This window comes from Poromitra crassiceps, assembly GCF_964638095.1.
Source record: "Poromitra crassiceps genome assembly, chromosome: 1".
In the NCBI taxonomy this organism is placed as follows: domain Eukaryota; kingdom Metazoa; phylum Chordata; class Actinopteri; order Beryciformes; family Melamphaidae; genus Poromitra; species Poromitra crassiceps.
This window is the reverse complement of record NC_139623.1, coordinates 62,888,622-62,905,765: the sequence shown is the minus strand read 5'-3', so window position 1 is coordinate 62,905,765 and position 17,144 is coordinate 62,888,622. Positions and strand designations below refer to the sequence as shown.

Here is a 17,144-nt window from a genome sequence, read left to right as displayed (position 1 = left end):
TATAATATAATATAATATAATATATATAATATAATTTAGCAATCAAACAGAAGAGGTTTGAGAGAAAAACTTTGCACACTGCAATCAATTAAAAATGTATGAATGCAGTTTTGTTTCCTGTTGAGCTGAATCTCGTGGGCATGCTGACGCTGAAAGATGTAAGACACGTCTCTACTGAGTGGCCAGTCTCGATCGGAGTGACAGCTTGGCAAGATCCACAGTTACTAAACAAGAGAGTTTTGAAGTCCATGGTGAAGACAGAAAAAAATCCCTCCTTCGTTTCAGCTCAACAGCTGGATTCGCAAACAAAACTTTTTGATTCACATTAATACATGTTTAATCACAAATTTATTTGACTTGCAGTAGAAATTTTTTTGATTGCAGTGTCAGTAGTTTTGCTCTTAAACCTATTCTGTTTGATTGCATGATGAAGCCACAAAAGTACCTCCATAGGCTGCTCTGGGCTCCGTGCTATTGCAGAAGAGGAGTTCAGTTTAAGACAGCGCTCGTATAAAAACAGCTTGAGTCACAGCTCTGAGACAGGTGAGTTCAGTTCAGACCCCATCGTCCAGTGGGTTAGTTCAGTAGTGTCACTTCAGACCCCCCCCTTTCCCTACTGCCTACCTGCTATGTGTTTGTGTACTTCCCTCCATCACTCTCTGAGGAGCAATTACAGTACCTCCTCTCTCTCTCCCTCTTCTTCTGTCTCCTTAGCTTTCTCTCTCAATCCTTACCTCCTTCGTTTGCTCTTTCCTTCTCCCTCCTCACTCTCCATCCTTTCCTACAGATGTTGCTCATTTAGTTTCGAAGTGCTGCTGTGGCAGTAAAAGTGGGGGCTTTGGTTATTTAAATGTTTTCTTAACAAAAACCCCACTGCTGTCGCGGTATGAGACACATGTACCTCCAACCTTCTCTCTCTCTCTCTCTGTGAGGTCCATACTGACGGACGGGCAGACAGACAGGGGGTTCAGGGGGGCCTCGTTTCTGATCACATGCCCGTGGAAGAGAGTCCGAGGCCGGCTGCCTTGCTCATGGGGCAGGGCAGGCTCTGTGCTCTGGCGTTGGGGAAATCGTGTGCGACCACGCGTCCGTTCTCCCCGCCTCCCAGCCCCGAGGCTCCGCCCCCTGCTGCTTCACCCGCCCCCGCCCCTGAAGCTCCGCCTCCTCCGCCCAGGCTGCTGCTCATCATGGCCGCATGGATGAGCTCCTGCAAGAAGAGGGAGAGAGAGGGAGCAACGTTGATCTAAAGGTATAATGTGTAATATTTGGCCACATGATCCAAACTAATAGGGGGCAGCATTTCACCTCCTATCAGCCTCCATGTAGGAAAACAACGCACTGCACTTTGAGCTATATTGAGAATTCAAATTAGCCTGACGTTTTAATAATAATAATAATACATAAGTTTTATATAGCGCTTTTCTGGGGAACTCAAAGACGCTTTACAATACATAGAAAAGTAATACAGTAAACAAACTAAATAACAAGAACAAATACAGATACAAAACGAATACAAATCAAAAAGATTGCAGAGATGGTGAGAATGGTGGTTAGAGGTAAAAGTCAGATATTGTAGGCTGTTTTGAAGAGGTGGGATTTGAGTTGGGTTCTGAAGGAGGTGAGTGAGTCGGAGTTCCTGATATTGAGGGGCAGAGAGTTCCAGAGGGTTGGAGCAGCGATGGCAAAGGCTCTGTCCCCCGTGGTGCGGTGCTTGGTTTTGGTGATGGGGGTGAGGAGGTTGGCATCAGCAGAGCGGAGACGGCGGGTGGGGGAGTGGCGCTGGAGGAGATCTGTTATGTAAGAGGGGGCCAGATTATTGAGGGCTTTGTAGGTGATGAGGAGGATTTTGAAGTGGATGCGGTGCTGAATGGGGAGCCAGTGGAGATGTTGGAGGATGGGTGTGATGTGTTCTCTGGAGCGGGAGTGGGTGAGTCATCGGGCAGCTGAGTTTTGGACATATTGCAGTTTACAGAGAACAGTGGAAGGGAGGCCATAGCGGATGCTGTTGCAGTAATCTAGTCTGGAGGTGATGAAGGCGTGGATGAGTGTTTCGGCGGCTGAGGGGGAGAGAGTGGGGCGGAGTCGTGCAATGTTTCGGAGGTGAAAGAAGGATGTTTTGGTGATGTTGTTGATGTGTGACTTGAAGGAGAGGGTGGGATCCAAGATGATGCCGAGATTTCTGACCAGAGGGGAGGGGGTGACTGTATGTCCATCAATGCAGAGTGAGAGGTTCTGGGAGGAGGGGAGGAGGGATTTTGGGCCAAAGATCATGATTTCTGATTTATTGCAGTTGAGTTTGAGGAGGTTGTTGGTCATCCAGGTTTTTATTTCAGTGAGACAGTCAGTGAGGGTGGCGAGAATGGCAGGGGTGATGGTTTTGGTGGAGATGTAGAGCTGGGTGTCATCAGCGTAGCAGTGAAATTGTAGTCCATGGCGGCAAATGATGTGACCTAGGGGGAGCATGTAGAGGATGAAGAGAAGGGGACCAAGCACCGAGCCTTGGGAGACTCCGTGTAATACTGGGGTGGTGTGGGATTTGCAGTTGTTGATGGAGATGAAGTGAAAGCGATCAGACAGATAGGATGTGAGCCAGGAGAGTGCTGTGCCGGTTATGCCAATTGATTTTAAGCCACTGAGGAGGATGGAGTGGTTGATGGTGTCGAAGGCTGCACTGAGTTTTGAAAGCTACTGGCCAGCTGGGGTGTTTTAACAATTGTAAATAACATAGGTATTTTATAGTGTAATAGAGTAGCATATAGGCATTTTTAGGGGTTCAAGCCCTGAAGGGGCTGAAACCCTATTGTTTTTGTGCCGTTTTATTATTATTCTTGTTCATCTGCCCCGACGCAAATTCCCGTGAGTTGGTAAATGGTAGAGACCTGAAATTTGGCCCAATGACAGATATTGTTGGCAGGTAGCTGCTCAAGAAAGATTTTTTGAATCGGCCCTAAGGGGCGGCTTTAGCTCAGGAGGTAGAGCGGGTCGGCCAATGACGCAAGGGTTGGCGGTTCGATCCCCGCTCCCTCCCAGCTGCCGTCATTGTGTCCTTGGGCAAGACACTTAACTCATTCACCGCCAGTTTAGGACTGCCAATATTTAGCACAGGCCAAAGATTTTCATAATTGTTGGTCATCTTTCAAGACCCACAGTAAATTATCTATTAGCACCAGAGTGATTTGCAATACCTCAAAATGAAGATGTACGTCTCTGGGTTCACCAGGAAAAAAAAGTGAGCTTTTAGCATGTTCTGTACTCTACTTATAGCCATTTATATATACCCTGTTTTCAGCCAAAAAGTCTCTGTGAGAAAAGAAATTGCAGAAAATGGCATTTATGTACACAGCACACAATATCAGGCAGAACTCGCTCTCAATTCTTTTATTTTGAACTGTATTGACATCAGACATGTAAATATTATTCATTATGACACAAATGACAAAAAAATAAATATATATATATATATATATATATATATGAAGTGCTTTTTTTACATTCAACAATACAGTTTGCTCAGTGTGAGTGAGTGTACAGACAGACACACAGACAGACAGACAGACAGACAGACAGACAGACACACCGACAGACAGACAGACAGACAGACAGACACACACACACACACACACACACACACACACACGATCCCCCTTTTAGATTTCTAACCCCACTTAGGATAAGCAATAACCACGCCCTGTGGCCCTGGGATTGGCCAGGAGCAACACTGGAGGGCACGCAGCCCTCTGTGTGAAAGCCATTTATGTGGCGAGGCTGTGTGGAGGAGGAGAACAGCTTCTCCTCCTCCACACAGTTGTGACTCCGTCTCGTCTCTTTCGGGCTGGCACATAAGAACGGGGTCCAGGGACCAGGATCGATCATGTTGGTCACGGGTTTGACTACTGCGGTCTCGATGTCCGCTGCTGTGCAGCAAGTCGATCAGCTCTGCAGCGCGGCGAGGGGGCATTTCAATGGCGTTTCTCCTCTGCAACAAGGAAGCGCGTTTCCTTTCCACCTTCTTCCTAATTTCAAACAACAGCTGCGGTATGTGTTTGATAACGTGCTGTCGGCTTGAGTTTGAGGTTAGGGACCCGAAACTATGTCACAGGCTGGGTAAGTGTTTCAACTATGCGCTGCACTCATAAAAACAAAAACACGTCAAACACGTCATTGGCGGGGAGGGCTATTTCTGATAACACGTCAAAGACGTCATTGGCGGTGAATGAGTTAACCCTCCTTGCTCCCGATGGTGTGTAGGCACCCTGCGTGGCAGCCTGCCGCCATCGGTGTATGAATGGGTGAAAGTAGACTACCTACTGATTGTAAAGCGCTTTGGATAAAAGCGCTATATAAATGCAGGCCATTTACCATTTACCATTTTACCTGAAGGTGGCGCTATAATCGACGGTTTTACGTTAAAGGCCATAACTTCCGATGGTCCGATTTTCAAACTTTTTTTTTTCCAGGTGTTCAGGTGAACCTGCTCTACAAGTTTGCCATAAGGACCCTCAATGTCCGTCTGGAAAATTTTTGAGATATTTGGAAAAGTTTGGAAAACACATTTTTGACATCTCCTCCTAGACCGTTGGACCGATTTGCACCAAAATCGCCAGGAAGCATCTATGAAGCAAGCTCTACAATCCTGAATTTGGAATTTTTGAAATCTACTTTAGTTTCGGAGATATTAATCGTTAAAGTTGTGAGAGGGCGTGGCCTATCAGCTAAATTGTCATAACTTCATTACCGATGAAGGAATCTTCACGAAACTTGCTGGAGATCTTCGGAGACCATCCCAGACCATGTGTATCAAATTTCGTGCAATTCGCCTAAAGGGGGCGCCATAAACGCCAGAAATGGGCGTGGCCTAACACAAAAAAGGCCATAACGCCGCACCTTTTTGTCCGATGGTCGCGAAACTTGGCAGATATATCAGGGAGGATGTCCTAGTCAAGATCAGTAGTTTTGTCATCATTGGTGAAATTGGGCGGGGTCTATGGTCTAAGCATGTAATAGCTGTAAATCAAGTCCATTCGCATAATCGGTTTCGAACTTCTCAGCCTCATCTGGAATGGCATTTCTAACATGCTATTTTGCAAATTGAGCAAAAGAGGGCGCTGCAGACCCTAAAAGTGTGCCATAACTTCACACCTATTTGTAACTCCTACGCCATTTCTCCTCTTTTCAAGAAACTGTTCACCTGAACGTGCTCTACAAATTTGCCTCAAGGACTATTAGGTGTTCAATTTGCGCAAGGCTTGAACCCCTTCCATTGCCGCTTGCGGCTATATTTTTAAATTGCATTCTTAAAGTGATAATACGGAAGAGTTCAGTGTTCTTGTCTCTGACAAGATGGAGGCTAAATCAGTGGTGGAAATGGGGTTGAACGGTTGGGAACGGGGTTCCCAGAGCGATCATTGCGTGGGACCACTGTGGGAATGCTCGTTGCCTCTTCCTCAGGATCCAAGTTTTGTTTTCTTAAATAAAAATCGCTTATAGATGTTTGGCACTGTTTCTCTAAAGTGTTTTCATAAATCTGACTGCAGCTGAAGGCACCATGCCCGGCTGCACTCAACACAGCCAACATGCAGCACCAGAGCAATCTAGTAAGTGGAGAGCAGAGCAGTGGGGTGGACAGCATGAAAGGAGCAGAGAATAGTAGGAAAACATGTATTTGGAAGCTGAATAAGCAGTGTCAATAACAATGTTCCATCAAGTCTGTCATGAATAAAATCAAATAAAGTCTGGAGTGTTGGCAGGTATGGACAGACTCTCAGACTCACCTTCATGCGTCGGGACTCGATGCGGGACTTGTAGCAGAACTCAACCAGTGCCACAAGCATGGCCAGGCCCAGCCCACCAATCAGGATATAGAACACTCCCGCTACGTTGCTCAGGGTGAGCGCGCTTGTCTTGTCCTATCAGCACGGAGAGGCGGGGTCAGGGGTGACCAATCACAGTGCAGTCATGACATCGCTACAGGTAGAGTTCAAGCTCTCCAGAAGTTCAGCTATATAGCACTAAGCTAAAGTTGATTATTGACAATTGTCATCTTCATAAATCAGCAAAAAAGACCAAGCTAAAAAAAAACGATCTTTCTATATCAAGAAGTCTCCTTTTCAGCTTTCAAAGGCCATGATAGAGGGGCAACATTAGGCTGTATTTCATTATTTGTAAATTATATTAATTATCATTTTCAGTTTTATAGCCCACTCCACATGAATGTTGTCTCTTTTCGCCAATCCCATCCTCTCAACATCACCCATCTGCGTTGCCTCAGAGAGTTGCCCTTACATCACAGCCTTTGGCAACCCACATGTCTCTGTCTCATGCAGCGTCATGCACACAGATGCAAACAGACTCAGGCGATTAGAGGGAAAGACTCTGTCGTCAGTTTAGGCCGTTTGTGTCACAAAATCGGCCATTCATACATGTATATTCTCAAGCCAAATCTTTAGTGAAGCCTGTCATCACCTAATGTTAAAAAGTAGGGTACTGCCCTGGCCTCATATTTGCTGATCTTTGTACCAGGTGATGTCCCAACCTGTTGGACTCTATAGAACAGGGGTCTCAAACTCAAATGACCTGGGCGCCGCTGAGTGTCCAGTCTTGTCACAAGGGGGCCACTTCATCTATTTAAAAAAAAGAGAAAAATTCAACCGTTCGAATTCTCAACATTAACAATTTATTCATTTATTTGAGGGACAATCTATTTTTTACATTAACAATTTATTTGTTTATTTGAGGGACTTTGTTTTCTTTTTTTTAGGGACAATGCACATTACTAAATTAGGCAGTGTTAATTTTCAACTGTCCCTTGGAACTCCAGCTAGAATTAGAACTGGTCATAAATGTCACTTGACAGCTCAGTAATCCGCTCTGCCACTGTGTTGGCTGAAAGGCTGATTTGTGGACAGACGATATTTGCAACCTGCAGCATGCAGTCTTTTAGAAACGTGCCTTTAGTAAACGGCTTCCCCGCTTTGGCGATCATCTCACTCACCAGTCACCCCGTAACTTACTTCGGTAACACTTTACAATAACGTACACAAATACTGTAGTAGTTACTAGTAAACTAATCATTACCTAATAGTTAGTTAATGAGTACCTAAGACATAATTTGTCATTAGTCAATCACTAGTTAATCATAGTTAATGAGTAGGTAGTCATTAGTTAATGATTAGTATCTAAGTTCCTGAGTAGAGTAGTTAATCAATACTTAATGATTACTAAATGTCAGCTCGTGAATATAGTAGTTAATCATTAGTTACTGATTAGTCGGTCAGTTCCATGAGTAGAGTAGAGTTTGTTAATGATTAATAAATGTCAATGCGTGAATATATTATATATATATATATATTATATATAGTTAATCATTAGTTAATCATTAGTTAGGGTCACATTGTGAGTATAGTAGTTAATCATTAGTTCATGATTAATTGTTAGTTCCTTAGTAGAGTAATTACTCATTAGTTAATGGTTAGTCAATGGTCAGTTTGTGAGTATATAGTTAATTGTTAGTTACTCATTACTTAATTATTACCTGTCCATTAGTTACTCTTTTTGTGTACCCTATTGTAAAGTGGTGCATCCATTGACTAATCATTAACTAATGAGTAATTACTCTACTAAGGAACTCACAACTAATCATGAACTAATTATTAACTACTCTACTCATGGAACTGACCAACTAATCAGTAACTAATGATTAACTACTATATTCATGAGCTGACATTTAGTAATCATTAAGTAATGATTATCTACTCTACTCAGGAACTTAGATACTAATCATTAACTAATGACTACCTACTCATTAACTATGATTAACTAGTGATTGACTAATGACAAATTATACATTAACTATTAGTTAATGATTAGTTAACTAGTAACTACTACATTTTGTGTACGTTATTGTAAACTAAAGTGTTACCCTTACTTCAACTGCTGCACCAGCCTCCTTTCTCCCTTCTGGAAGAGATGTTGTTGTATTGACAGCTCTTTCTTTAGCTGTGCAGCAGGTTTGTCCCTCTCATCTCCCCGGTACTATAGGCTTCTGCTCTGCATGTTTAGTTGAATAATGTCGCTTCAGGTTATATTCTTTTAGTACGGCGATTTTCTCTTTGCAAATGAGGCAGGCGGCATTCCCTTTGAACTCGATGAAAAAATAATCACTCTGTGCTCGTCATCAACCTTTCTTTTGCCTTTTAACAGCGACATGTTCACTTCTCAACAAAAGACAACATTTTAGCGTGCAAATGTTTTTCTTTCACTCGGGTGAACCGAATCACCTGCTAATGAGGTGGATTTTACATGCAGTGATGATCCCGCTGGCCTGGAGTGTGAAGCCGTGTTGCCAGATACTGGTGACGGTTTCCAGCACAAAGAGTTCAAAACCCGCCAAAATGCACACAAAACAGCCCAAGGAACTGCACGTCTATGTAAATGTATCAGGCAACCCTGGTGTGAAATGTGACTCGTCTGCATGAAGGCAGAGCCTCGTCCACACGCCTCGGGAGCGCGCTCTGTGTTTTACAATGAGCGGAGGTGCGGGCCTGATTTCACTATAACTTGATATCAAGTGGCGGGCCGTATGAAATCGTTTTAGTGTCTGGCCCGGGGGCCGTAAGTTTGAGACCCCTGCTATAGAGGGTGACATCACAGGGCACATAGACCAGCCAATAGCAGATGAACGGTGCAGTACCCTACTTTTCACCATTAGGTGTCAGGCTTCACAACAGAATTAGGTGGGGTGTAGTTACTAGTTACTCTTTAATCTTCCAAGTTCAATCAGGCTTGTGTACCTGCTGTGAGGTATTTCATATATATATATATATATATATATATATATATATATATATATATATATATATATATATATACTGTATATATATATACTGTATATATATATACATATACTGTATATATTAGGGCTGTCAAACGATTAATTTTCTTAATCGCGAGTAATCGCATCTTTGTATCGCATGTTTAAAATGCCATTATTTTGCATTTTAAAGCATTTTTAATTCGATATCAATTATTCTTACCAGTGTGTCGTGATTGGGAATCAAATGAATGCAAATAAATGTACTTTGTGATGTTAGATTTTAGATTTATTTTCAATTCAATAGAAGTGCAATGTAGACAGGAGGTAACAATGTCTACAAAACATATCTTGGAAGTTGGAACAGAAAATAAATGCACGTAAACAGCCCAGCACATGCTCCAGATACTTCCGGCGGTGGCACTGTGGAGCAGTCGAAACCCAAAATTACACAGCCGAAGAAGGCTGAACTAAAAACATTGGATAACAACATTGTGTGTGAGGTAGGTACAGTTTTATTGTGATTGATAACGTGTATATCGTGTGAAGCCATTGGAGCCGACCTCCCAGTGGCTAGAGGACCCATGCATCTGAGACTCTGAAGGAAGAATGACTGATGAGACTCGCGTTGAGGCTAAGGTGACGCTAGCTGCTCCGGTATGCTTAGCTTTTAGGTGATAGCTCAAACTCGATGTACTTCTGTGATATTTTAATTCCGTTTTACACAAGGTGCAAACTACTGTTGACTTGTCCACTGTTCCATTTGGGAGTTTTTTTTTAAGTAAAACGAGCCATTTAGAAGCGTGTTGCTCTCTTTCTTATCCATGCCTGCAACAGCAGGAGACAGGAAACCGCTGCGACCGGCTTGACTACAAGTACGAGTGCATCGAAGGGACAAAATAGCGGCATGCGATTAACGCGTTAACGCTGACAGCCCTAACGATGCATCTATGCATCTATGCATATATATATACATACATACATAAATATATATATATATATATATATATACATACATACATACATACATACATATATATATATATATATATTAGGCCTGTGAATCTTCACTGGCCTCACGATTCGATTACGATTCATCTGTCAACGATTCGATTCGATTCCACGATGCATCGTTAGGGCTGTCAGCGTTAACGCGTTAATCGCGATGCGATTAAGGGCCGACCATAATGCGTTATTTTTTTTAATCGCATGCCGCTATTTTGTCCCTTCGATGCAAAGTACTGTTGACTTGTCCAATGTGCCATTTGGGATTTCTTTTTTAAGTAAAACGAGCCATTTAGAAGCGTGCTGCTCTTTCTTATTCATGCCTGCAACAGCAGGAGACAGGAAACCGCAGCGACCGGCTTGACTACAAGTACGGGTGCATCGAAGGGACAAAATAGCGGCATGCGATTAACGCGATTAAAAAAAAATAACGCGTTATGGTCGGCCCTTAATTGCATTGCGATTAACGCCGACAGCCCTAACGATGCATCGTGGAATCGAATCGAATCGTTGACAGATGAATCGTAATCGTAATCAAATCGAATCGTGAGGCCAGTGAAGATTCACAGGCCTAATATATATACATATATATATATACATACAGGTATATATATATACATACAGGTATATATATATATATATACACATATATATATATATATATATATATATATATATATATATATATATATATATAAAATATTGTACTGTTTTAAACAATATGGCAACTCCTACTACGGAGGATATATAAAGGTTTACTATCAGATTGAGAGGAAATGGAATTTGATTGGTCGTGTTTCTCATGACATCAGTGGTTCTTCTGTTACATGCAGCACTCTGTTTTAGTGGGCGTGGCTTAGCTCCCTGATCCAATAGCATGCAGCCTGTAAAGAAGATGGACAGGAGGAAACAGGAAAAGTGGGCAGGTCCCCTGTTGAGTAGGAAGTGAAGTGGGGGACCTATCAGGGGCTTTTCTCTCATCACAATACTGGTAACAACCACAGACAGAGAGGAGGAAGTGAAGGGAGAGAGAGAGAGAGAGACAGACACACACACACACACAGACAGAGAGGAGGAGGTGAAGGGAGAGAGAGAGACAGACACACACACAGACAGAGAGGAGAAGGGGTGAAGGGAGAGAGAGAGAGACAGACACACAGACAGAGAGGAGGGGTGAAGGGAGAGAGAGAGAGAGAGAGACAGACACACACACAGACAGAGAGGAGGAGGGGTGAAGAGAGAGAGAGAGACAGACACACACAGACAGAGAGGAGGGGGGTGAAGGGAGAGAGAGAGAGAGACAGACACACAGAGAGGAGGAGGGGTGAAGGGAGAGAGAGAGAGAGACAGACACACACACACAGACAGAGAGGAGGAGAGGTGAAGGGAGAGAGAGAGAGACACACACACACAGACAGAGAGGAGGAGGGGTGAAGGGAGAGAGAGAGAGAGACAGACACACACACAGACAGAGAGGAGGAGGGGTGAAGGGGGAGAGAGACAGACACACACACAGACAGAGAGGAGGAGGGGTGAAGGGAGAGAGAGAGAGAGAGACAGACACACACACACAGAGAGGAGGAGGGGTGAAGAGAGAGAGACAGACACACACAGACAGAGAGGAGGAGGTGAAGGGAGAGAGAGAGAGAGACAGACACACACACAGGCAGAGAGGGGGTAAAAATTTGCTTTGACTATGTGTAATGTAACTAGAAAAGACCTAATCTCAGAAGCCATCATCTATCTGATGTCTGATGATGATCAGTCTCTGGGGGCGACAGCCAATATTTGTGGGTTTCCAGTGTAGCCAGCGGACATCTAGGCCAAGACTTCCTCTTCCGTGCACCGGCCATTGTTTACGGTCTGATTAGCAACTTGAGATGGCAGAATGGAGTTGAGAGATGACACAGATGCAGATATCTGTTCATGGAGAGTAACCAAAATGTCGCCTGGACCTAAAACACCTACAAAAAGTATAAATCGATCAATTCTATTCTGTTGTCTCAAGCTGCTAATCGGGGGCATCCGTGTAGTGCAGTGGTAGATTCCTACCAACATGAGGGTCGCAGGTTTGAGCCGGCTTGGTCATGCATCCATACAGGCACAACTGGCAGTGTCTGAAGTACGGCAACCATTTTAGGGCATCCTCCTCTGAGTATTGGCTATCATTCCTCAGTCTAATCACTGATGAGTGATGACTGACGAGTGACGCCGTATTGTGCGATGACTGACGTGACGTGTGAGGAGTGAAACAGTAATGCAGGAAGAATGACAGCATTTTCGTGTGAGGACTGAAGGTGTTTCAGAGCACACTTGATATGGTTTACTAGGAGACAAAAGAACTGACAACGCTTAGACTGAGGAATGATAGCAAAGTAAGGCCGTAAGGCCAGGGACATTGTGGGGCTGGAGCTGGGCTCTCTGACAGCGGTGTCGGAGAAGAGAACGCTGTCCAGGCTACGCTCCATCATGAGCAATGACTCGCACCCACTCCACGGCGTGCTAGTCAAACACAGGAGCACGTTCAGTGAGAGGCTGATCCCACCTAGATGCAATACGGAGAGGCACAGGAAATCATTCCTGCCTGTGGCCATTGGACTCTTTAACGCCTCACTTAAAAGAGCACCTCGGAGACGCTCAGTCTCCCTGAGACTGAGTCAGCCAATAGGTTAACTGTGTAATGGGCAAGCTGACTTAATATAAGTCCAGTGTGCAATAACTGCAATTTGACACGTAATGTACATCCTACTTATTATACTTTATATTATACTTTACTCTACTTACTCTACTTTATTTTTGCTTACTTTATCGCATTTTACTACTGTTTTATTTTATGCTATGTGTGTTCTGAGTGCGAGCTACTGTAACCTGTCCAATTTCCCCCCGGGGATCATTAAAGTCTTTCTGATTCTGATTCTGAAATACTCTGACAGAGGATGCCCTAAAATGGTTGCCGTACTGCAGGTGGGTTAAAGGAGAATTACATTTATTTTTACAACCTGGACCTTACTTCCAGCTTTATAACTCACCCACAAAAGACATTTTTGAAAATGACTCTGTATAAAGATATAATGCGCCACGAAGGGCCATATAGGGGCTACTGCAAAGCATGTATTTACGTCCTGCAAATAGCTTATTTTCTGCCACGCACCAGCTCATATACTTATTATATCATAGAGACAATGAGAAAATGAACGCTCCATTGACCTTGCTGCAGCCAGCGTGTTCACCCTGTGTCTGTCTGCTGTCCATCACATTGGTAGAGATAGAAGCTCCCGTTCCTCCCGCTCCTCAGTTTGTAATCCGTTAGTCCGTCTCAAATTAATACGGGCAGGGAATTCAAATGCATCGTCCATATTCTCGAAATCAGATAAATATCCAACCATCCTCTGGTGTTTACTGCCATGGCTTGACTCTCAACTGTCACTGATGTGAGACTCTTACACAGGATATGAGCCGCTGTGTGGCAGAAAATAACCTCTTTACAGGACGTTAATGCATGCATTGCACATGCCCCTATTTCCTTTGTTCCAGGCCGCGTCTTATAGCTTTACAGTGGATCGTTTTCAAAAAAATATTTTCTGGGTGAGTTATAAAGCATAAATAAAAGTGGAAATAAGGTCCAGGTTGTAGAAAAAACAGAATTCTCCTTTAAGGGTATGAGTCTGTCTGTTTGGGGGACGGGCAACTGGGGGGAGCTACGTCCTGCTGGTGAAACTCCTCACTGTCAGGTGAAAAGAAGCAGCTGATGACTGCACATGTATTGGAGGAAGCATGTGCTAGTCTACAACTCTACGACTCCAGATTGGCAGAAGGGGTGGAGCAACGACCGGGACAGCAGGGGGAATTGACCAAGTACAATTGGGGAGAAAACGTGGCTAATTGGACCGTAAACAATGACCGGCGCACGCAAGAGGAAGGCTTGGCCCGGGATACGGCTGTTGCCCCCTAGAGTCTACTCGCCGTCAGACCGATAGAAGACAATCGGTTCCAAGAAGGAAAATACCTTTCTTGTAATATACAGTTGGCTCCCTTCCATTCCAAAAAGTGTATTCCTGAAATCTGAATGACGCTGTACTAGGCTAGGCTGAAAAATGTATAAAAATAGCATTAAAAAAGTTCGTATTTATATTAAAAGTAAAGTTTTTCAGCAGAGAGACTCGTCCCTCTGGCTGGTACCAGCTGTGCTGCGCTCTCTGACGGTGCCGATCGAATGTTCTGGAGAGCAGGAGGAAGGCTGACCGGCCTCCGAGGGAAAAGTCTCTGAAGAAATCTGCTGGATTTCCACTGTAAAGCCTGTATCTCCAAAAAGCCCTTAAACCCTGCTGCTTTTCACATCCATCTACATAAATGTGTTGAACTAATACAGCCAGTTCTGAACAGGTGTCATGGGAAGTAGGTTCATAATGTATAATCAGCACATGAGGGACCATGGGGAGTTATGGATTAAGATATGTTTTACATTTTTATGTTTTAATATGTTTTAAAAAAGCACCAGAGAGCATTAGAGGAATGAGGTTTCCACACTGTTGTTTTCTGTATCGATCCATCCTCCTGCTCTGCTCAATGGTTGGCTAGGCAGCAGGGCTACACCATAAAAACAAAAGGTTCCTCAAAGAACCACAAACAAGTCTCTGACTGTAATCATAGAACCACGTTGGTGCCATGTAGAACTGTTGTTGTTTGATATTGTAATTAGGATCTGCTGTTCTTTTAAAGGAGCAATATGCAATTTTTTTGCCCGCTAGATGTCACGCTATAGCTGTAGCATTAAATGTAAACGCAGACAGTCCATAAAACACATAGGCTTGGCGTCCCGTGCCACCGCATGCACTCACAACGCTCTGCTATTCACCTTATGTTCAGACCTTACAGTGGGCCAAATTCTTCCGGGTCCTGTTAACACTTTCGGCGGTCACGGCGCAAAATAAGAGAATTGTTTTTGGAGCGGACAGTGCAGGGGGTAAGATAAAGAACGTAGCCTACTACTTTGAGCTCGGTACACAGCAAGCAAGCGAGTATCCACTGTTAGCCAGGTCAGATAATGTTATCGTCGACAATGACGAGCACTTTCTTGTAAAACATACCTGGACTCCAACAAAGAAAGCTTCAGATGGTTTTCTCTCCTCCGAGCGCAGCTCGAGCCACTTACGTCACATACAATTGGCTAAATTATTAGTTAATTCAGAGTAAGATGATATTGGAGCAGCCAGCCATTTTATTTTATTTTATTTTTAGCCTGAAGTTTTGACACGACCACACAACCGGGTCAAATGGGCGTGGCTACATAAGGTGAATACAGTAGCTGTCTGCTGTCTACACTAGGCAACCTGACCAGCCTGTGCTGTGGAGACATGCAGAGCAAGCGACAGCCAACCGACCACACTGTAAACAAAACCAGGAAACACACCCACCCCTAACGCTAACCCAAGCTGCCATACGCTCAGAGACGAACCTTTCATTCACACTTCATTTTTCCAATCACAGCCACAGGTGCTGTGATGTCACCTGTCCTGTGACAGGTGCTGCTCTCAAGCCTCAAGGTTCCTACACACCGCCGACGAGTCTAAGCGATAAACTCGCAGGCACTCGCATGTACTCGCAACTCGCCCTGCAGCTTGGTTGGCTGCCTTGCTGTATTCCCATCTTCAATTGGTCTATTTCGGTTTTGGCCCCTCCTCTCATCTTGTCGCCTGCGATGTCTTGACGCCAGGTATCCCAGCATGCTTTGCAAGCTGGTGAGCGACAAGATGGCAACGAGGGAAGGAGGGGCATTTCGAAATCGACCAATTGAAGACGGAAATACAGCAAGGCAGCCAACCACGCTGCAGGGCGAGTGCGAGTACATGTGAGTTTATCGCTTAGACTCGTCGGCGGTGTGTAGGAACCATCAGACCCCCTCCACACCAACATGAGCGATGAGCGATGTACTCGCACTCGCCCTGTCAAGCCCCGCCCCTCCGCTGCAGCTCTATCGCTCATGTTGGTGTGTAGGGCCCGTCACTGTCTACTTATAAAGGCGAGGGAGCAACATCACACACACAAATGAGCCACCTGAACAGACTTAAACAACAAGCTGGTTCTCACAACACTGAGAGGGGGCGTGGCTTCTTTCACTGCCCACAACAATAAAGCCCCCCCACACATGATCCGCAGTAAAACAGCTCTGCGCCCGCGGCCTCGTCGTGGGGAGAGTGGTGTGATAGCACACTGTGGGGAGAGCGGTGTCTTCCAACGGCAGCGGCAGCGCTACACTTGGCATCGTGCAGCACTCGAATTTGCCACCTTGTGCTCAAAGTTCAAATTGTATCAACTTTGACCTATTTACCGCTGACCTTTCTCCGCTCTACCTCGTGGTGAGAGAAGAGAACATCGCTTATCATGTGGAGGCAGCTCAATTCACCTCTCTCGCTAGATATATAATAGTGGTTTGCGGACATCTAGTAGGGCTGAATATCGCATTCAGCTCCTTTAAAGTTAAAAGTAACAAAATATGTCAAATCAAGAAACAGAGAAAATGGAACTTAAACCACAAACCCAAAGCTGTGTGCGGCCTGACATCTGATTGTAAAAAGGTAAAAAAAAAAATACACTGAAATATCCATCTGCTATTGGCTCATCTTTGGTGTACACTCTACAGAAGGTGACATCACCTGGCACCAAAAATCACCCAATAGCAGATGGACAAAATTTGAGATGTCAGGCTCTACACAGATTTGGGTTTGCGGTTTAGTTATTGTTGAATCACAAATGAGTGAAAACAAACAAACAAATGAATGCAAGCAACAGGTTCTATGATTACAGACAACCTTTCCGAGGAGCTGGTTTTCTGTAGTATGTGTATGTGTATGTGCTAAGGTTTGGGGTGAGGTGGCTTGGGTTGTGGGACTGGGGGTGGGATGGGGTGGAGTGGTGGGGTGGGACCAACACATTGACCTTGGGACCAGCAGGCTGAGAACTGACCTTTCTGCCGGAGTCCTTGCTTCCACACTCCCCCTTGTCATACCACCACTTGTTTTTCAACTTGTCTAAGACGGCTTGTTCATTGAGCTTCAGTACTGCTAGGTTTACTGGGATTCTTCAAAGACCCATGGGAGGGAGGGGGCGGGGGGAGGGGAAATAACATAAATAACATTATGCACCTTCATGTTATCTTATGTTATTGGTTCAGCTGCGGCGGCTACAGACGTTAGCAAACCTGGCATTAGCAGTACAGATGCTGTGGTAGGCTACAGGAAAGACCTCGACAAGAAAAGAAAAAGAAAAACAGGCACAATCACACATACAAACATGTTGAGACTGTCAAACTGTAAAAGTGATATGCGTTAAT

The 17,144-nt window shown here is 44.4% G+C and overlaps 1 protein-coding gene across 2 annotated transcripts in view; it reads right to left on the bottom strand.

Moving 5' to 3' along the window:
- Window positions 1-988: 988 nt before the first annotated feature.
- LOC310786937 (glutamate receptor 1-like) overlaps window positions 989-17,144 on the bottom strand; it is a gene marked incomplete at its 3' end in the record, with an annotated part of 287,668 nt that continues 271,512 nt past the window's right edge. For both annotated transcript variants that reach the window (XM_083648279.1, XM_083648280.1), the window contains 2 exons: window positions 5,772-5,906; window positions 989-1,207 (listed from right to left, as the gene is read on the bottom strand). In XM_083648279.1, the coding sequence (XP_083504405.1) occupies window positions 989-1,207; window positions 5,772-5,906 (354 nt within the window). The remainder of the gene's footprint in view (window positions 1,208-5,771; window positions 5,907-17,144) is intronic.